Below are 21,653 nucleotides of genomic sequence, written 5' to 3' on the forward strand. Positions count from 1 at the left end.
ACACTTCACCAAAGCTGCCTGGTGGCGGTGTGGACAAAGCAGCTGCCCAGGAGCCAGCAGACCTGGGTCCCACAAATTCTCACAAAAAGAGGAGATGGAGAAACTGAATAATAAGGACTGAGGAACTCAGGCTTGGGAACTTCTCTCTACAAATACTTGAAGGGTGTCAACACCAAGCAGGCAGAGGGGTTGTTTAATGTGGTATTAAGAGTAATGGAATAAAATTGGGATCAGGAAAATGTAAACTAGATGGTCAGAAAAATTGCCTTACAGCAAAACATATTAAAAGTATGGTACATTGTCTCAAGAACCTGATGGAAACCTCATCAAATGAGACATTTAGAACTAGATAGGAGAAGACACTAGAAATTTACTGTAGGGAACATGCTTAAATTTGCAGAGAAAGAGATAGGATGACTTAATAGGTCTTTTCCATCTCTAACTTTAGGATTTCATGAATGGATACAAAAGCAAGCAGAGAGGAACAGAGGCCAATACACCATGACTGTATAGCTAAGATGAAAGGAAATGGGGAGAAGGAAAAAACAAAACAGGAAATAAGCAGCTAAGCAAAGTAATCCTAAGGTTGAGAAATATAAATGTCTAATGATCCTGGCAATTAAGATTTTGGTTTAATATAGGCAAGATCTTTTGTCAGATCAATTTCATACACTATGTTAGAAGCCATACTTAACTCATTTTATAGAACTTTTCCAGAAGAATGCAGACTTGCTGAGATCATTACTGAAGAGGGGGGAAAGGCATGGAAAACCCCGTTGTCTACAAAACATATTTTGGAAGCTCAAAACAAAACAGTAGTAAATCATGAACAGTCCTACTTTTAAATAGAACTGTGGAAGCACATACTTCAGCAAGTCAGTTTGGTTCTTGTTCTCTCTAGGCTGTGTGACCCATATCTCCCAAATTCTATTTAGTTTAACTTTAGCGGTTCCCAATTATGTAACTGTCCCCATTAGCTTCTAAATTTCAAGGTCAATCTGAGGTTAAATGTTGCTGTGTAATATAAAATAGATACCTCTATGCATTGTCATATTATCACACCTTTTCCCCCCTTTATACCTGCTGAAATTCTCAGTTCAAATCTCAGCTGAAGAGATCTTTTCTCCCTTTCACACACCTTTGAATTTCTTTTCCCCTCCCTGTGCTGTTTCTCTCCAATTTTATTTTTTGCCTCTCTAACGCATTTTGGATGATGGTTTGAAAGAAAGTCACACAAAATGAAGTTGCCATTAGACACCCAGAGTATAGTTACGTTGGGTGTTTAGGAACACTCTCTACAAATAATACTTTGTACCTCTTGAAAAAAGGTGGTTTTGGCATTTTGTTGATTAGACCTGCCCTGAGCACAAGGAGACAAGGTAACCAACCAACCAAACAAAAAACACAAGAGCTGCGTGGAGAACGGTAATTCCATTTTGTAGTGCATTTCAATATTTGGTTTAGTTCTGGTGAGAAACAAACTCCAACAATTTGAAGATTCTCTGACAAAGGAAATGGAGTCCTGGCTCCAAGGCAGGCTGCCCTAGAATTGTGGACCCTGGATGCCCTAGGGTCCCTGACTCTGATGCAGTCTAGTAGGTGGGCTGCTGAGGAGCCAGGCAAGTGAGCTAGCAGGAAACCAGGCAGATTTTGAAACCTCCCAGCAGGCAGAGTTCAATCAGACCCCTGCCTGGGTTCCATCAGAACTTTGCTTAAATTGAATAGTCTCCATAAAATATTTCAATTTTGACAAATCAGAAAATGTGGAAGAAGAAAAAAAGGAGTCATCAGAATTTTTCCAGCCAGCTCTAAAAACACCCATATTCTTTTTACATTTGTGCTACCTCCAGTGCAGCTGCAAAGCAACAGTGGGAGATTTCCCAAAAAAATACTAGCACAGAAGCAGCCTCTGAGAACAATGAGATGAGAGACATCTCTCAACATAGGCCTTCCTCAGATAAGCATCATTTCTCCTGCACTGCAGTCGTTCAGACATATGCTGTTTGAGATGTGACCGAAATGAGGGGAGAGTTGTAATCCCACAGTGGCAGAAATGAGTCTTCCTTTTATTTATACACAAATTATGTATGTTTCACCATTCATTATTATGTCTAGCTGCCAAATATGAGGGACCTGATTTTCTAGTGCCCTGTACCTTCTGGAGTCATTTATTCTGGTGCAACTTGGGTGTAAAAAATTACTAAATTAGCATTTGTGTGTAAGCTTTTTATACCCAATTTACTCAAACAATGGGCAATTCAGGGAGAATAAAGACCAAGGATGATTAAAATCAATACCATCCTAGTCAGATTACATTCTCTATAGCACTCTCAGAGGGACTGTCTTTCACTAGTGTCTCTCCATTTCTCTGCCCCCATGGGGAGTTATCTATGGGAGTGTCTAAGATAGAAAAACCTGTTTTCAAACACTAGTGTAGCTGCACCTATATTAACACTACTATAGATCAAGCTTTAGACATTCTGGTCTTTACAACATAGAGCTGAAAATGCCTGAGCCTGGATACTAATGTCAGTGTAGTTGCACTGGTGATGGAAAACAGATAGGAAGTTCTGTTGTGCAGGACATCATTAGAAAGGAGAGGAAGCTCATCAGCCAGATTGTCACTGTTGAGAGAAGATTTGATGAGAAAAGATTTGTGCAAACAGAGGAGTCTTACACTGTGCTTTGAAGGAATCAAAACATGGTCTTCATGCTGACCTTCTCCAGCAGAGTTACACAACAAGGTACCCTTTAACATGAACACATTGTCACCAGCAAGGCTCATCTTCAGCCCTGCCAGATACATCCTGCCTGTAGGTCCCCATATTTTTGAACTTGAGGAAAAGGAGAAGAAGCACTGAGGTAGTCAAGCCTCAGCTCATTAAGAACTTTGAAGATGAGTGCCAGGACCTTGTATTAGATTCAGTATTCAGTTGGAAACCAGTGCATATCATCATAACATCTGTACAGGATCCCAGACACTTTGCGTTGCCAGCTATAAGAATTAAGGAATAATGACAGTACAATACACATCTTCATGATTTTGTATTAAAATTATAGATAAAGCACTTGCTGATGTTTTGATGTTTTGCTAGTTGTATCAATTTACCTTAGGGAATATACAATATTACAAAACATTTGCTAAGCTGAGTCACATTCAGGAAAAAAAAATCAGACCAACGATCAAAGTGGTTGGTTGCCTTAGCAACACAGGGTGACAGTGGAAAGAAGGGCACAATTTTCCCCATTTTTGATGGGGAAGAAATTTGTAGGGGAAAAGTTACCTAAACTGTACCTACAATATCTGTATAGAAATGTGGTTGTCATCATAATTCCATTCTTATTTACTTATCATCTGGTGTTATTATGATAAGGATATTATAATAGAGACCCATCCCCCCTGATTATGCACAAGGCTAAAAACTGCATTGCTTCCTGCTCTCTGAAAACTATTTTTAGGCCCTGTCTGCGCTACTATTTTCACCAAGTGCGTAACCAGTTCCTGGCATGGTTAAATCTGTTACATTGGAGGGTGTTGGTGGCTGCCACCAAGCAGTCTTTGATCTATGAGCAATCACAGACCTCGCTGAAGCTTCTAGGTGCACTAGCTACCTTTCAATAAGGCTAAATGAGGGAGAAATTAAATGTCCCTTTGTTTAGAGACAGCTGAAACAACAGAAGCCACCGCATAGGTCACTGGACCCTATGGGAAGTTCGGAACAAGAACTAAATTAGGGCTAATAAGAAGGGTTTCCCTGGGTGAGTGCAAATGCAGGTGTTGGGGCACTGATTGGTGACGTTGTCTGTGTGTCCATTTGGTGCTCCCCTGAACAGGGATGGAGCATCCCCAGAAAAGCTGAAAGTTGGCAGCTGTGTGTGCGTGTCAGAAGCAGACAGGAGAAAGCCAGAGAACTGTGAGTGTGGCCCTTGAAGGAAGCCAAGAAAGATTCTTTGGGGCATGAAATAAGTTGGAAAGCAGGCTTGGATTTCTGAACAAGGAAACTATCTCCCGAAGTTTGATTCTTATTGTGTTCAGAAAAACAGTAATTTGTGTACATTCATTGTAAATCAACAGGACTGCACCAAAGAAATATCTGACTCAAATCAATTTTTCCTTTTAAAAGAAACAACACAGCAAGGCTCCAAATATTGGCTAACCACTCAGACCAATGGGCAGCAATACACAGTAAGCATGGTAACCTTAGCTTTTCACCTGAGGTTGGCAAATGGTTGCGTGCCTGTAACTAGTTCAAAACTCTTTTTTTCCCCTCTTTGTGCAATGTAGATGGGATTTCCCAGCGAGTTGTGGGAAACCAGACCTCGTAGTCAGAGCCAGAGTTCACAGTCACAAGACAGGAGTCAAAAGTTGTCTGGGTCAGGATACCAGAAGGTCAGAAGCGGGAGACAAACTGGAGATCAGAACCATGAGTCAGGAACCTGAGTCAGGCTGGTCAGGATACCAGAGGGTCAGAGGTGGGAGACAAAGAGGTTGGGAACCGCAAGGCAGATGCTGTGAGTCAAGCCAAGGAAGCAGGAATAGAAGCTTCTAGTCTAACCACACCTATGAAATCCATTTGGCCAGGTTTCCTTCCTCCCAGCTGTGAGAGTGTATTATTAGGACATCACAGAGTGCAGGTACAGGTCTGTGCCTGTTCTCCAGGTACCCTACCCCATGCTGAGAAGGTGAGAGAGAGTTGTCTAAATATTCCCATAACGTACTGGTACAAAGCCTGGTTAAGCAGCATGTTAGACCTTACCTACACTTGCTGTGGCGTGGAGGGCACATGAAGCTACACACGGCAGTGAAAGGCATTGGCAGGAGGGGAAGCAGAGGGAAAGGCTCAGGCAGTGGGGAGCTGCCAGAGCATTCCTCTCGCCAGAGTTTTTGCCAGCTGCCAGAGCCTTTCCCTGTGCTAAGGAATGGCTCCAGCAGCTCCCTATGGCAGAGACAGGCTCTAGGAGTTGGGAGCTGCCAGAGCTTTTCCCTGCTGCCTTCCCTTTTCCAGAGCCTTGCCCCGCTGTTGCAGTCTTTCACTGTGGTAGGGAAAGGCTCTGGCAGCGCAACACTACACTATTAAAAACAGCAGAGTAGATATGGGAGGCACTGCTTGGGTGCATAGAGAGCCATGTGGATTATATACACTAAGGTTCTAGCGCAGGGGTGGCAAACTTTTTGGCCCGAGGGCCACATCTGGGTGGGAAAATTGCATACAGGGCCATGGATGTAGGGCTGGGGCAGGGGGTTGGGGTGCAGGAGGGAGTGCGGGGTGTGGGAGGGGTGCGGTGTGCAGGAAAGGACTCAGGGCAAGGTGTTGGGGCAGAGGAGGGGTGTGGGGTGTACGAGGGGGATCAGGGCAGGGGGTTGGGGTGCAGGAGGGGTGCAGGGTGTACGAGGGGGCTATGGGCAGGGTTGGGGTACAGGGTTGAGGTGCAGGAGGGGATGCGGAGTGTGGGAGGGGGCTCAGGGCAGGGGGTTGAGGTGCAGGAGCAGTGTGGGAAGGGGCTCAGGGAAGTGGGTTGGGGGCTGAGGACAGGGGGTTGGGGTGCGGGGTGCAGGAGGGGTTCGGGATACTGGCTCCGGCCCGGTGCTGCTTACCTGTAGCGGCTCCGGGGTGGCAGCGGCATGCGGCAGTGCTCAAGCAGGCTGCCCGCCTGCCCTGACCCCGGGCTGCTCCCGGAAGCGGCCGGCACCACATCCCCGTGGCCCCGGGAGTGGGGGGGCAGAGGGCTCTGTGCGCTGCCTTCGCCTGCAGGTACTTCCCCTGAAGCTCCCATTGGCCGCGGTTCCCTGTTCCCAGCCAATGGGAGCTGTGGGGGGCAGTGCCTGCAGGCAAGGGCAATAGTTTGCCCACCACTGTTCTAGCGTGTCTGTACCCTACTCATCTACGCAGTGTCTCACGGTATTTATATCCACACTAGGGGTGTATGCAGTGTGTATAGTGTACACATCACCGTAAGTGTAGACATATCCTGAGATGCAAACACACAAACATGGTCAAACCATGTATTTTGTCAGATAAAAATCACAAAATTAACCTGTAATGATTGCACAGTTGTACCATAGTGTAGTGTAGAATAGGGTCTTTCTTTGAGTCATAAGAATGTCAACCCCAAGACACACATACATCCACACACACTCTCATATTAAAACAACCAAACATCCTTAACTTCCAAACAGGATGTTATTATGAGGGTTAAATCTTTCCATATTTACATACATAACTGCTTTCAAAAGAAATTACATTAATTAGATTATGGTCCAAAACTTGGCCAGAATTCATTTAAAACAGTAAAAAAAAATTAAATAAATAAATAAAAGATCTCTTCTTCATGGTGTAGGAAAGAACAAAAATGTACCACCAAAAATATTATGAAATTTAAGAAATTACTGAAGATTTGTTAATATTCAAGGAACCATACACAATTTGATTTTCCTCGTGATCTTTAAACTTTCATATATCCTGTGAGCATCACCTTTTCCCAATCCTTAAAGTCACTGTAAAACGGATTGCATCTCTTCTAAAAACAAGTGAAGTAACAAGTAAAAACAGTAAAGTATAGTAAAAACAAGTAAAAACAGGTGAGATATCTTGGATCGCATATCCAAAAAAGTTTATACTGAATAAGCTCTGATGAGAACACAATTCCGAAAGATTTATTCAATAAATTAGAAGTACTACCTCCTATGGGAAACAAAAGACGTAACAGAATGACAAACATTTCCTGTAAGAGAAATATTTTTAGCTCTTTCAGAGAGAGAGAAAGACAGGCAAATAAAAACTGAGGAGAACACTGCCAACTCGTTTCTCACCAAATTACTCTCAGAAAGAGGCAACTAAATTGAAATAATCTTTCAGAGACATAGAAGGCCAGTGTTGCAAACCACTGTTTAATACAATAATGGCTGAACACACACTGATAACTAGAAATTAAAAACTGAAAATAGCACAGGAACAGTGGTTTGAAACGTTGCAACCTCTCTCTTTTAGAGCAATGTTTATGAAGGTTCAGTCGTGAAATCACTGCGGACCACATTCAACAAATCAGTTGCATGTTTTGGAGTTGCGTGATCTTTGTATGCAAATTCAAGATTATATTGTTTTAAATCAAATTTAATCCATATTTACAAACGTACTTTACACCTTTGGCATATATTCTCAACTTCTCTACAAATGTGAATCAATGAGTTGCTCACTTAAATCCTCACACACTGAGCTGATGTTCAAATGTACCCCTTTGTGACAGTCTAGGAAATCTGTCTATGTAAAACTTAATAGACAAGGTGGGTGAGGTAATATCTTTTATTGGGCCAACTTCTGTTAGAGAGAGATACACACTTTCAAGCTCCACAGAGCTTTCCCAGACCTGAAAAAGAGCTCTATGGAGCTTGAAAGCCTGTCTCTTTCACCAACAGAAGTTAGTCCAATAGAAAATATTACTTCACCTAGTTTGTCTATCTCATATCCTGAAGCCAACACAGCTACAAAACTTAAAAACATATGTAAAACTTACAAATTTTGATTGATTTTATTATTTACTCCCTGAATCATGTTCATTGAACAAGCCATTTGCTAACACATGTGACGCTAAACACATGTAACCCTATCTTGACAGATGTTACAGGAACATCAAGACTCATTAACATTTGACTGGGTCTACGTTCACCATACGAGTTGGCTACAGAAGGTAGCAGAGCTAAAATAAACTATTTTTTTCATTCTGAACTTCAGGTGTGTGATAACCAAGAAACAGATCACCTGATGGGGGACCCTGATCACCTGAAAGGGCTTGTAGGCTGGCCAGGAGGATCACATGGAGAGAACTGGGAAAAACTAGTTTCAGGGTCTAGGCAGTAGGACTGCAGGTTCCCAGGGTTGAGCAGTGTCAGACATGAGTCAGCACCCTGAGCATGTGCCTACGTGCCTAAACTTTGCTCTGCCCTAGGAAGCCAAGAGCCCATGGGGATTCACTATTTGGGTCCAGTACAACCATCCAGTGGATGTCCAGCAGGGGAAGCTCAGCAGAGTTCCAACATCTCTCAAAGGCACCATTATCTGTCCAATTAGTTAATCCTGCTTGCTCTCAACCACAATGAAATATACACCTACCTTGCAGTAGATGTTGTAGGTAATGCAAGGAAAGGTTAAAGTCAAATGAAAAAGCAGGCCAGGTATTTGTATAGACATTAATCATTGTTAAGGGGAAAAAATAGACAGAAGACCAATAATAACGGCTTTGAAGATCTATGATTGAAAGAAATTAACAAAAAAAACCCATGTATTTTTCCAAATATCTTTGTCTTCGTGGGACGTCTCACTTAAAGTAAAGCATATCCTTAAATGTTTTGCTAGTTTAAGATCAGAGTGCTCTATGTCTTGCAGGACTGAGCCCTGAATATCAGCTTCTGTCTAATAAGCGTCTTGTAATTTGAATCCCAGTTTACCTCCCTGCCCCTCCTTTAGTTGCTGTTAAGCAGGAGTAGCATTTGGCTTCTTCTCCTCCCATCCCAACCTCTTGGTTCAGTTAAAAAAGAATGTAATTCAGGAAGTGCATGAGTTACATTTCAAAATAGCAGCGTTGTTCCAACCACAACACACATCCTTTATGTTCTAGGATATTACACTACACATTAAAGGGAACCTGGCAAAGTAAAAAGAAAAAAAATGTGAGCTTGTGCCTTTTTTGTACCAACTTTTTAATAAATAAGAGGAAAATCTGAAAAACTTGTGACAAAAGTGTTTGGTTTTTTCAGGTTTTTTTACAATAGGAATTCAAGTCTTCTAAACTGTGGCAACAGGAGAATAATTAATACTGTGACACTACAAGAGACTGAAAGCTGAGGAGCTGGGGAAGGTCTCTTCAAATTGTTTAAATGTATTCATTGTTAATGTAATTCACTGGTGTGCACAGACGCTGACTCCATGGAGCACCCACACAAAAAAATAGGGGGTGCTCAGCACCCACCGGCAGCCCCGTGGATCAGCTCCTCCCCCTTCCGTCCACCCCTCCCACCCGCCAGTGGGGCTGCCAATCAACTCCTTCCCCTCCCTCCCGGTGCCTCCAGCCTGCTGCGATCAGCTGTTCAGCAGCATGCAGGAGGTGCTGGGGGGGCGGGGGTGGATGAGGAAAAGGAGTGAAAGAGGCAGGGCAGGAGGGCGGCTTGGGGGAAGGGGTGGAGCACCCCCCAGTAACTGGGGAAGTCAGCGCCTCTGCTGGTGAGCATGTCGTGTGTTTCAGATTCCCTTCTGTGGTAACCTACAGAAGATATAAATTGCTACAGCAGCCACCTAGGGAGCATTGCCTCTTCAGCTCCAGCTGTAGCCATCTATGCTTGTAGCTCTGGAGATCCCCAGTTCAATCCTCAATGTGGCTATCAAAAGGGAAGCTGTCACATTAACACCTTTCTAATTCTAATGCCTAATGAAAACTTTAGAGAAAGAATGCCTTTGCTACAGATTCAATACCCATCTTTGATTTTTCAAAATAAGGAAGCTACAGAATATTTAAGACACAAACATATCCCTTTCAGGCCTTCTTTATAAATGATCAAAGAATACAAAACAAGAATTCTCCATGCTTCTGTTTTTGCAGATAAACTATAAAAGAGAAGCTTCTTTATTTAGAAATTTTGCACAAAAGCTGCAGTGTGACAGTAGGTAGAAAAACTATTGCAGAAAAACTTTCCCCAGTCTAAACATTTTTTTTTGAACAGTCTAAACATCAAGTGCAATGTAATCACTGATGCTTAAGGATCTCATCCTGCAAACTCATATTCATGTGAACAGCCCTTACTCACTTGAGTTGTCCCATTGACTTCAGAGATACTATCCACACGAGGCACCATGGAAATATTCACCTGTGTCATAAAAGTACCCCTCAATCCAATTACCAATAGCATTAAGTTCTAGAAAGCTTTCTAATGAAGTATGATTTGCTCTTTTTCTATCTTGATATTTCTGTGCCCCATCCCAGTCAGTGTAGTTTTTTAACTCCTGAGCACTAAGCTTAAAAATACCATTTGCCTACCCAGCAAGGTGAGTAAGAAACGCTGGCAAGTGAGGGGGCAGATAGGGGCTGATGTTATCAGTGTCTACAGAATTAAGCTTTTAAAATATTAAGGGATTGATTTTCAATTGTGCAGCGCTCCCACTAACGTCTTCTGAAAATCATGCCTTAAGTTATCAGCCCTTATGATTTCAAAGATGAATTGTGAAATAATTAAACTAAAGCAGCGTTGTCCCCCCAAATGTATAGGCAGGCAGCTCCAGTGCCCCTGCTTTTGCTCATAGTTTTGCCAACCAGCAACTTACAGTGACATTAATGAGCCCCTAGTTTATTGCTCTGCTTCTTTTCAGAACCCTACCCAGGCAGTAGGGAAACTGACAAAAATAATGCCAGTTTTCACTTTGTTGCAGCTTGGAAAAGCTCTAAGCAGCAGTAGAGTGCACTGGAGCTATTCATGATGGAGGGGCATCCAAACTGAGCAAGAGTGTCGAATGAAGTGTCTCTCACAACACCCAGGAGGAAGGGTAGGGGAGCTAACTCCCCAGCTTGCTACAGTACTCCAGAGCACTTGGAAATGGAGTGGGAAAAAGAGTTCCTTTTCCTTCCCAACAACCAGAAGGGAAAATGGAAGGGTGTCAGATGTAAGAAGCATGCACTGATGTGTTGCCATTACTTTAACAAGAGCTTTTACAAAACAGTGTGTTGGCTTAGGATGTGTACACTGTTTATTCCTGAGCAATAGACACAGTACATTAGCAGAAAGAACAGGAGTACTTGTGCCTTGCATAATGACAGGTTTCAGAGTAACAGCCGTGTTAGTCTGTATTCGCAAAAAGAAAAGGAGTACTTGTGGCACCTTAGAGACTAACCAATTTATTTGAGCATAAGCTCACTGTGAGCTCTAGCTCACGAAAGCTTATGCTCAAATAAATTGGTTAGTCTCTAAGGTGCCACAAGTACTCCTTTTCTTTTTAGGAGTACTTGTGGCACCTTAGAGACTAAAATTTATTAGAGCATAAGCTTTTGTGGGCTACAGCCCACTTCATCGGATGCATAGAATGGAACATATAGTAAGAAGATATATATACATACAGAGAAGGTGGAATTTGCCATACAAACTGTAAGAGGCGAATTAATTAAGATGAGCTATTATCAACAGGAGAAAAAAACTTTTGGAGTGATAATCAAGATGGCCCATTTAGACAGTTGACAAGAAGGTGTGAGGATTCTTAACTTAAGGAAATAGATTCAATATGTGTAATGACCCAGCCACTCCCAGTCTCTATTCAAACCCAAGTTAATGGTATCTAGTTTGCATATTAATTCAAGCTCAGCAGTTTCTCGTTGGAGTCTGTTTTTGAAGCTTTTCTGTTGCAAAATTGCCACCCTTAAATCTTTTACTGGGTGGCCAGAGAGGTTGAAGTGTTCTCCTGCTGGTTTTGATCAGACTGTAATTTGAATTGTGTAGATCTTTTAGGAGAATCCTGGGCTATCCTCCCATCCAGCTCATCACAGCAAACATACACACTAGAAAGACACAGGTATGAAAAATGGAAGCTTCTCCACCACAGCATAACAAAACAGATACCTTTCACACTGTGGTTTTCTATTCTAATGTCAAGTGCAGAAGAATAAGCAGCAGACTTTACATAAGTTGACAGTTAAAACTAATATTTCATTCTGAATTCTGCTAGACTTTTCAGTTTGCAAATGTATTTCAGTCATTAAAAAGATATATACCTTCTGAAGCCATGATCTAGCAAACACATACATTCTTAACTTTTATGGGACTATTCACATGTTTAAAGTAAAGTTTTTGCGGAATTGGGACGTAATCATCCAAGTATTTATACAACCTTTTCAAAAATGTTCAGTTTACTTAAAAACAAACATAATTTATATGTAAAATATTTAATAAATAGAAAAAAATAATTAAAAACAAGACTTTTTTTGGTAAGTGAAAAACAGGATTTTTTCTTGAAGAAAATTTCTTAAAAGCAGAGCTGACATCTGAAAGGAAACTGAGGAACACATCTGGAGTTTTTCCACTGTCTTCAGTACAAACAGGATGAAGCCCTTACTTAAATAGGTCACATATGAGCAAGGAAAGACTTCTTGTTGCAGTTTTACAGTAATACAAATAATACATAATAAATGCACTACTTAAAAATATTCTCTTAATTATAAAACTTTCTTATTCATACAGTTACCATCAATGCACCTGAAAAGCAAGAGTTGAGAAGTAAAAACAGATAAAGCACCTAGAGCAGAGGTGGGCAAACTACAGTGGCCCGCGGGACCCTCCTGCCTGGCCCCTGAGCTCCTGGCCCGGGAGGCTAGCCCTTCTGTTCCTCCTCCCCTGTTCCCCTGCTGTTCCTCCTCCCCCACAGCTTCAGCTCACTGTGCCACTGGCACAAAGCTCTAGGCGGCGGGGCTGCGAGCTCTTGCCGGGCAGCACAGCTGCAGACCCACAGCCTGACCCTGTGCTCTGTGGTGGCATGGCTGGCTCCAGCTGGGCGGTGCGGCTGCCTGTCCTGGTGCTCTGGGCGGCGCGGCTGTAGCGGTCAGGGGGCAGGGAGCAGGGCGGGTTGGATAGAGGGCAGGGGAGTTTGGGGTGATGGTCAGGGGGTGGGGGTGTTGGGGCAGTCAGAGGGCGGGGAACAGGGGGGTTGAATGGGGGCAGGGATCCTGGGGGGGGATTCAGGAAGGAGGGGGAGTTGGATGGGGTGGCGGGGGGCAGTCAGGGAGGGGGGGTCCGGGGACAGTCATGGGACAAGGAGGGATGGATGGGGTAGGGGTCTGGGGGGGGCGCGTCAGGGGACAGGGAACGGGGGATTGGATGGGGCAGGAGCCCCGGGGGGGGCCATCAGGAGGCGAGAAGCCAGGGGGGTCAGATGGGGGCAGGGGCCGGGCCACCCTTTGCCGTTTGGTGAGGCACAGCCTCCTCTAATTGGCCCTCCATACAATTTTGGAAACCCGATGTGGCTCTCAGGCCAAAATGTTTGCCCATTGCTGCCCTAGAGAGTTGCAGGAATCATCTTTACACCATTCCTTCAGGTCCATTAGAATCTTGTAGCAGAATAAAGACCATTTAAAGCCTAATAACTTTACATGATTTGGTTAGCATAGTTTACTATTGAAGCTTGCAATCCCACACGTAACTTTGATTTTTAAAGTCATTAGTGAATGTCAAATTGTGCAGAGCTACATGTCAACCTTCAGAAATCATTCCAAAGAATGTTTATTTATAAAATGCCAAAGCCAAATAACTGAAATAAAAAAGTAACACTATCCTTAGCTTGGCCTCACATGCATAATTATGACAGAGATCTTTGAACAGTGGGTGATTCACATATAGCACGTTCTGTAAAGTCTGAATAGAATTGGGCAAGTCATTCTTATCCAGCTGTTCAAGTGACAGGAGGATATGAAATTCTGACACGTTTCCACACATACTATGTACCATGGCAGCCTAGTTCCATGGGGGCTCTCTGCATATAAGTACACAGCTGGGATTTGGGGCAGATGCAGAATATCCTTCTCCAGGTTATTTTTTTTTAATATCTACCATTTGATTTGAAGACAAATCCTCTAATTGCCCATCTACTTCTCTTTCCCCATCTGGCAGCAAGCGTCATGGAAACTGGAGCAAACAGCTATAAGAACTGCTCAGCCAAAGATAGGAAGAAAAGAGATTCTACCTACATATTTCTCCTCAGGGGCAGTGCTGGGGGCGGGGGGTGCTTGCGGAGCTATGGCCACCCCATAATTTGTCTTAGCCCCCCTGTAGCAGCCACCACTCTCCTGCCACCCAGCTCTGAAGGCAGAGAGGAGAGAGAGGGGGCTCCTGGCCTGGTTCCCCCCCCCCCCCAGCAATAGTTACTAACTGTGAGCCATTGAAAGGCAACAGGGAGCTGAGGAGCAGCTACAGCCCCAGCCAGGGTGCTGGAACAATTTTTATAGTGGGGATACTGATGATGGAAACCATGTATTTGGTTTTTGTTATTACTACTTCAAGCCTGTGGGTACAGCAGCACTTCCAGCACCCTAGTTCCAGCACCACTGGCCCCGGCCGGGGGGATGGGGCCTCGGGGAGAAGAGAGGAGGAGACAAGGCCAGAACTTAGCAAGAGCAGGGGCAGGACCTCATGGCAAGGGGGGGCACAGCACCCTCAATTTTCTGTCTAGCCACCTCAGCCTCCCCACCGGGGAAGAGGCTGGCACCACCTCTGCTTCTCCTCTAGAAATGCTTCAGTGTGTAGCTTAGCTGTTTTCACTGTGCACATGGGGAAATATTTGGACCTCTACCTCAGGTACTTACATGGCCCTCATCATCATAGAATCAGAGTACTTCACCATCTTTAATGTCTTTGTCCTTACAACTCTCATGCGAGGTAGGGCAGTGTTGGTAGCCCTACTTTACAGATGGGAAACTGAGGCACAGAGAGGCTAAGTGACTTGCTCAACCGCCACACAGGAAATCTGTAGAGGTGGAGCAGGTCTTCCAAGTCCCAGGTTACTGCCCAACCACTAGACCATTATTTCGCTCTGACCCCTTATCAATAAGTATAATTATATCAAAAAATGTAGGAGTAAAATTAATATAAGAAGTATTTGTAATTCATTTTATAATTCTAAAACTAATAAATTGGAAGTTATATGTATATGTAAAGCTGTTTATGGATATATATATATAAAGCCTCTATGTACAGTTTTAGCCTATAGCAGAGTTTTTAACAGCTGAGTAAACTCTTATCCATTATGAACTTCCTTTTTCCATCTGACATAACTATAGATGTGCTACACGGGATGTGATAATTTAGATTTTGTATCTTTTAAAGTTACAGTATTATAAATAATTACCTCATGTTCACCCATTCAGATCATTCTACTCTAACACGTCAACCAACTCATTTTGCCACAATGATGGTGTTGCACTGTAAAAGCAGAATTCTTTATTCCCCAGCCTAGGGATAAGGCTTTAATTAATAAAGAATGGATATGAAATAATTAAATAGGTTGTTTATAAACATGATTTTCTGATGGTACTAGGTCAAATACCCATTACAAGAGCTGAAATAGAATTAATGCCTGTAAATAGAAGTTTTACTAATGTATTCAATTGGGAAGACTGCTTGCATACATTTTTTAAAGATTAGTTATTTACATTTGTAATGATTGCTGACTATATGGGTGAGTAATTAATGTTTGCACAGCACCTTGCCAATATAAAGTGCTCTATAACTGCCAAGTACAGTATTACTATTGTATGGGAAGGATCTTCACATAACCCTGCCACCTTATTCACTTCAGTTTTCACATTCAAACTCCAAGCCAACTTGCTTGTTAGAGACTACATATCATATCTCTACATTTCCAGCATTCATCCATAGCAAATGCTATGGCTATGGTTGAAAAGAAACTTTCATTCCAAGTCATGCAAGGGGCTTCACACAGACTAACCCTTGCAGTCTCACAGAGCTGTAGTAAGCCTCAGAAGAGTCTGCTCAGTGGGCCAGATACATGTATTTAAAAGGGCTGGGGCCTAAACTTGTATTTTGAACTGCTGGAAGTTTCCTCAAATCTCTTCCTTTGCACTGAAATTTCAGCCTTAAGGTGAATGAAATAAAAAAAGCATATAAAGTGTATCATTAAACACATATGTATCTGTTTCTCTAAAAATCTGTCCTTGCCAAAATGACTTCCTCAAAGTGTAAGAGATTACTTATTAACATACTCATTTTCTTAACCTTATAAATGATAGTTATAAATACAAACTATTCAAATTTCATGGAATAAAATAAAAACCTGAAAAAGAACAGCATTGAAACAAACAACATATGAAACCATACTGCGTTTAAATTCAACTAAGGGTCCCATGTTGTAAAATTCCACGTGGTAAAGAGCTATAAGACACCTAATGAATGAGAAAAAGATTATTTACCTAAGAATGCTAGATGCACACCAACACTGTCAATCCCCCTTGCTCTTTAGTTTGCAGACTGAGGAACACATCCAGTGCTGTACAGTTTCACCACACATTGCTTCGATCCTGCAAAGAACTCCATACAGACATCCCTCCAGCCACACACACTGATTTCACTAGGGATTGGTGGGGAAGGATGCAAGGATCTACCTATGTAGAGCTCCTTGCAGGATGGAGGACCATGGGCTGCCTAAATCCTGAACTAGATTAAGCAATCACCGAATGAAAACCACACACCTTAATTATCCTAGAAAGTGTTATTTACCAGTTCTGAACTCATCATGACTGAGCACATGCATTCCTACCCTTAATTTATGCTGACATTAAATTCCAGATTACCTTGTCCAGTGTTTCACTATGCGTGTCTTTGCTACTAAAGCTGCTACTCCCATAAATTTTCTTTGACATCTACTTAATATATCTCCTAAATTATTTAAAATGTGTTTACATCTAGAAAATTCTGAATAACTTCTGACCAAAACTTTCAATGTTTCTATTTTCCGAACCATGTATAAAATCTCCAGTCTCCTTTACATCCTAGTACACAGCTCTTTGTCACCATACAGCATTGATAGATGTTGAGAGCTTTTATGTTTAGTGTTATATTTTGCTCTTACAATTATCTTCTATTCCTCTATCATGATAGCTTTCAGCTTCATTTTGAACCATAAATGATACTCATATTAAGCATTTTGCTTAAGAATTCTACATCAATACTGGAATGATGGATGAGATTTCATTAACTGCTATAGAAATGGTTATTGATAATGGAAGAATGTTTATTAGAGAGACAAGGCGAATGAGGTAGTATCTTTTATTGGACTAACTTCTGTTGGTGACAGAGACAAACTTTCCATCTTACACAAAGCTCTTCTTAAGGAGTGGGAAATGTACCTTATATCTCTACCTTATTGTCCTTACGGAAGAAAGTTACCTTCTAATTGCAGTTTGAATGCATCAAAAATATTTAACAAAAATAGTTAACAAAATAAAAACTATGTACCAAAAATAGAAGAGAGAACTTGTGCCACATCTAAATTTAAGTAGTTTACAGCTACGCTTTATCTTCAAACCAATTACAATCAACTAACAATGTCACATTATTTTAATAGCTTTGTCAACCAGCTATGATAAGCACATAAGATATAAACTAACCCAATAAATATTTGCATTGTTAAATTAGATTAGTTTTGGAATGCAGTGGCTCCTCCTGTGGCTCCAACACATCTATGTGGTCAGATAAACTGAGATCACTGGGTGTGCACGTTAAAAATAATGTGTCTATCTTGTTAGAAGCCATTACATATTCAAGTTTATGAGGTGTTAGAGTGGGAGGGGAGTGTTTTACATGCCCAATACAACTATATATGGAATTAATCTTCGAAACATAACATACAAAAGTTTACCCTGCCAACAAAACAGATCAACGAGTTTAACTTTAAAACCCCTGTATAATTTTTAAAGAAATATCTGTGAAAAAGTGTATGTGTTTTTTTGAAGAGTGCACAACCGTTAATATCTACAGTTATCCATAAACATTTATAATTCTGTGTGAGTGTGTATGTTTGATTCTTGCTTGTTTCTACTACAAACACGAAGAATAAAAGAATTTCTAGGAACAGACTTCAGACATTGTGACGGATCACATATTTCAATTCTTAACCAACATACAGCAAGACCCATGTACAGGGCAGTCCCCACCACCCCCCGTCGAGCTTTCCCGGACTCAGCCCAGGATGGAAACGCAGCGTACAAACACTCAAAACTCTCCTTAAGTCCTCTAGGTGCACTCTATCGGCCAAACCTGTGAAGTGCTCTCCCATCCTTACTGACAGATCAAGGCACCTGCTAGAGCCATGGGATTCTCCTCATTCACACAACTCCTCCTTTCACCTCTAACAACAGCAGCGGCGGAAGCCAACTGCCCCTAGTATCTGACTAACGCAACCCAGGAGCTCGTGGATAGCTCAGCAACTTGGGAAGAGAGAGATGAGCAGGGACCCTTTCCCAATACGTAGAAGGGGGGAGACCCACCCCCGTAGGACCAAGGGAGCCTGTCCTCAGGGCAGAAGGAACCTGAGGAAGTTGGGGATTTGCGGGAGCCCTATCCCGGGGGGAGGGTGCATCCTGCCACCTCTCTCGGCCCAGCTGGCTTGGGGGGGGGGGGAAGAGGGGAAGACTCTCGCGCTGAAGGGGAGTCCTACCTCGGATTTCCACACGATGTAGGAGGAGGGGTGGCTGCTGGGCGCCTGCTGCCCCTTCCTCTGCTGGAGCCACTTCCTCGGGGAGGAGAAGATGCTGTTGGTGCCGGTGCCGCCGCCGGGGGCGCTGAGGGCGGAGGCGGAGGGCGTGCGCGCCAGGAAGGGCAGCTCCCAGGCCGTGTTCCTCTTGCCCCGGGGGCTAGCCTCGTACTCGAAGTGGAAGCTGCCCGAGGGGGACTTCTCCAGCGGGGTGCTGGGAGTGGAGAGCGAGCCGCAGAGCGGGCCGCCCCCCGGGCGCAGCAGGGCGCGGGAGGAGAAGGCGGCCAGGCACTCCGCCGAGGGGCCGCCGGCCGCCCTGGCCCGGGGCGCCCTGGCCGGGCCGTCCCCCTCCTCCCGGCTGTAGCTGCCGATGATGGCTGGGTCCAGGCTGCGGGTCTGGCGGAGCCTCCGCTTGGAGAGGCTCTTGGAGGAGGCGGCGGCCGGGGAGGAGCAGGAGAAGACGCTGTTCAGCAGGCTCTGGGCGGACATGGTGGCGGCCGCCCCGGGGAATGTGTGTGTGTGTGTGTGTGTCCCCGGGTAGGAGGGTGGGCGTCCTCCCCTCTCAGCCGCCCCGCGGAGCGAGCGACGACTCCGGCTCCCGGAGCGGGGCGGTCAGCGGGTGCCCGCGCCGCGCGGGGCGCCTGCTGCTGCTGCAGAGGTGGAGCCCGCAGGGGCCGGTCCCGGCGCGGGCAGCCGGAGGCTCATGCTGGCCGCAGGGCGCCCTGTGTGCGCGCTGGGGCTTCGCAGCCGCCGCGGTCACTGCGGCGGGCGGGGTGCGGGGAGCGGGGAGCGGGGTTAGCCGAGAAAAGGGGAGGGAAGGAGGCAGCCGCCGCGGGAGTTTTTATCGCGGCGCTCTGGAGCCTGCCAGAGTCACTCCCCCCGCGGCAGCGATGCGCACGGGGTCTGCCCAGTCCCCTCCGGACGCGGCGGGCGGGGAGGGCAGCCGGGGGCCCTGGGGCTGCCTCCCCCAGCCGGCCGCTCCCCGCATCCCCAAGCGCCGCTCCGAGCGCAGCCGGGTGAACGACTGGCGGGCGAATCGGGGGTGGGGGGGATAGCCAAAGGCGGCTGAAACTTCCCCAGGCATGTGACCACCAGAAAAGTACACGGCCACATGAAGGGGCCCCCTCCCCCAACTGCTGCCTGTCTGAGACGGGGAAGGAGGTGTTGCCACTCTCGCCCTGGGGGCAAGAGCCCCTCCCGGGGTGTTGTTTCGCTGGTTTTAGTCCCTTGTCAGCTATCCCACAGCTATTGGGTTTCATGGCAGGATGTTTACGCATATTGGAGCAGGGCTGGAGCTCCATTTCATTACACGTGTTACGTGTTTTCCCTCTTCGGGATAACCACAGCTTGCGTTACACCTTCGCCCGTTATGCAGGTGTATGAATGATGGTTCTTGCTCCCGAGACTCGGGGACAAACTCAATGGCGGGGCCAGGTCTGACAGAGCAGCAGGTGCTCTGCAAACTTGCACGCCCTCCCGCCGCTCGCCCCACAGCTGTTCCCGCCGGGGGCCTCCCGAGAGCAGAGTCTGCCCGGAGAACCGGGTGGATCTCGTGTGTGGGATGCCCACGGGCTGGCGCAGAATGACGTTTGTGGTGTTGGATTTGTCACTTGTCGTCCGCTGAAGCTATTGCTACCTAGGGGGAGTAAAATGAAGTCTCTGTAAACAGCACTCGATTTTAAATTTATTTCCCAGTATTTTGCTAGAATTATTTTTATAGTGGAAAGTTCATTTGCTTCAAAAAGGTTTTGGTGGATGTTCAAAAACTTTTTTTTTTTTTTGGCCTTATTGTCTCAAATGCCTGGTTGTATAAAGCCCAGTAAATCATCCATATCAAATCACTTGGCGCATTCCGATCTGATTATAATCTGTCGTAAATACTATAGAGCATAATTTTGCAGAGTAAGTGGGATATCTGCCCTCTGTTCCCCTTGCTTGTATAACTATACATTTCCGTTATAGTGCTGTTCCTTCAGCCTGATGTTTTCAGAGAAAGCCAATGGCCTCAGAGACTGGCTACAGTAATAGGCAAATTGCCTTCTATTTATATGGGTCAGATCCTCAAGTGGTGTAAATTAGTGTAAATCCTCTGCTTTTTTCCCCATCCTGTACCAGCTGAGAAGATTCTTCTGTTTTGTCTAACCAATAAGAAAAAATACTATATTGAGTTCAGACTCTGCTTCTTCTCGCTGACAACGTCCAGCGGAATAACAGCGCTTAGAAGAGGCATCTGACAAGAGTCCATGGGGTGGCATGGGTAACAGCAATAAGACTGAAAGCATTATTATTGTAATCAAAAATAAAGACATATATGTGTTTTACCACGTGGTTAATAGCAGCAAAAAAAAAAAAAAAAAAAGCCGTGTTCAATATATCTAGGGTCACTCTTGACAAATAACTAATCCAAACAAATAACTGACCCCACCCAAAACCCTAGGAAAACCAAACACTCCCTTCACAGGCAGGACTTCTCCACTCCCAAACACGCTCCCAGACTGTGTACAAACAAGGACATCTTTATTAAGGGAAAGAGAACACAGTCATAAGCTTGGAAAAACATATCAACATAACATAAATAGATAGATACACACACACACACACAGGTATGCAAATAAAGAGTAAAATAAACTTCCCCTTCCAGCAATCCATCTAACGCCCATCCCACCCACCAGTGAGAATGTTTCACAGGTATTAAAAGTGCCTGACCATACCACCTCACTCATCCACCAAACCCCACTCATAGCTGGGATCAGGGATTAGTAGTAGAGTGTCTGAATATGTCTCTCTTGTCCTAAGAAAGCTGCTTGTCCGGAACCACAACTGCCTGCCCCAACTTAGTGATTCAGCTTTACTAAGGTGCTGGAAAACCAGGACCTCATGGCAGTACACTCATTTCTTCTGCTGTTCTCTACATCTTCTCTCAACATTGTAATTAGCCTGCATTGCCTCTTTCAGCATGCCCCCAAAAGCGGGGAGCCAAGAGCACTTAGGACCTCAGCCTAGAATCTTGACTGCTTGAAAACCAGCTCTTTGCCCTCTCAAGCTTCTCTGGGAGCCCACATCCTATGAAATCTAAGTTCATGTATAATTATGCTGTATAATTATGGTGACCAGAGGAATTTTTTCCTTTTCAGCAATAGAGGGAGCAGAGAGCTCTTTCCCCTCTGAAGCTTTTGGCCATTGGACTTACAGAGAGAAGAGGCATATTCAGCCATCCACCTTCAAATTAAGGATTCTCTCCACACTGACAGGTTTCAGAGTAGCAGACCTGTTAGTCTGTATCCACAAAAAGAAAAGTAATATTTGTGGCACCTTGGAGACTAACAAATTTATTTGAGCATAAGGTTTTGCTCAAATAAATTTGTTGGTCTCTAAGGTGCCACAAGTACTCCTTTTCTCTCTACACTATGTTTTTCAAGTGCT

At 44.4% G+C, this 21,653-nt stretch overlaps 1 protein-coding gene across 1 annotated transcript in view; it reads right to left on the bottom strand.

Annotated features, from left to right (window-relative positions):
• ARHGAP6 (Rho GTPase activating protein 6) overlaps window positions 1-18,719 on the bottom strand; it is a 506,068-nt gene extending 487,349 nt beyond the window's left edge. The window contains exon 1 of the mRNA XM_077815515.1: window positions 18,195-18,719. Coding sequence (XP_077671641.1) covers window positions 18,195-18,719 — 525 coding nt within the window. The remainder of the gene's footprint in view (window positions 1-18,194) is intronic.
• Between the last annotated feature and the right edge of the window lie 2,934 nt (window positions 18,720-21,653).

Source organism: Eretmochelys imbricata, chromosome 1, assembly GCF_965152235.1.
Source record: "Eretmochelys imbricata isolate rEreImb1 chromosome 1, rEreImb1.hap1, whole genome shotgun sequence".
Lineage (NCBI taxonomy): Eukaryota > Metazoa > Chordata > Testudines > Cheloniidae > Eretmochelys > Eretmochelys imbricata.